General features: G+C 38.1%; 1 protein-coding gene across 1 annotated transcript in view; it reads right to left on the bottom strand.

Annotated features, from left to right (window-relative positions):
- The window catches only part of trmt13 (tRNA methyltransferase 13 homolog), a 5,972-nt gene that overhangs the window by 4,124 nt on the left and 1,199 nt on the right, over positions 1-649 (bottom strand). Inside the window, exons 3-4 of the mRNA XM_037697767.1 lie at positions 303-369; positions 162-221 (exon numbers count right to left, since the gene is read on the bottom strand). Of these exons, the coding sequence (XP_037553695.1) occupies positions 162-221; positions 303-369 (127 nt within the window). The remainder of the gene's footprint in view (positions 1-161; positions 222-302; positions 370-649) is intronic.

Raw genomic sequence — 649 nt, 5'->3', positions numbered from 1 at the left:
TCATCCTCATCCTCATCATTACTTAAATCATCCTCATCATCCTCATTCTCACCTTCATCATCCTCATCATTACTTAAATCATCCTCATCATCCTCATTCTCACCATCATCCTCATCATTACTTAAATCATCCTCATCATCCTGCAGTAGGTGAGGTGTTACCTGAGGAATGTTCTCATCTCCACCAGATGGACCAGCATTGATGTTCTTGACAAAATAAACCTGTGACACATGATGGATGGATGAATTAATGAACAAACAAATGAACAAATGAACGTGTGAACGAATGAATCAACCACTCACAGCTCTTGGTTTTTCTCTTGAGTTACATTTCTTCAGATGTTTCTCCAGTTTGTCTTTAGTCACTGTGCTACAATAAAAACACAGAGATACGATCCACTTATTGACACTGTATCCATACCAACCATCAGCTGATCATAGCTACCGTCAGCTGATAATAACTATAGTCAGCTGATGATAACTATAGTCAGCTGATCGATAACTACTGTCAACTGATCATAGCTACAATGGTATCATAGCTACCCTCAGCTGATCATAGCTATATGATCTATAGTCAGCTGATGATAACTATAGTCAGCTGAAAATAACTATAGTCAGCTGATGATAACTATAGTCAGCTGATGATAACT

The sequence above is a fragment of the Nematolebias whitei genome, chromosome 3 (assembly GCF_014905685.2).
Source record: "Nematolebias whitei isolate Nwh7 chromosome 3, NemWhi1, whole genome shotgun sequence".
NCBI classification, from domain to species: Eukaryota; Metazoa; Chordata; class Actinopteri; order Cyprinodontiformes; family Rivulidae; genus Nematolebias; species Nematolebias whitei.
The sequence above is the reverse complement of the archived record's forward strand: the minus strand, read 5'-3'. Positions and strand labels throughout refer to the sequence as shown.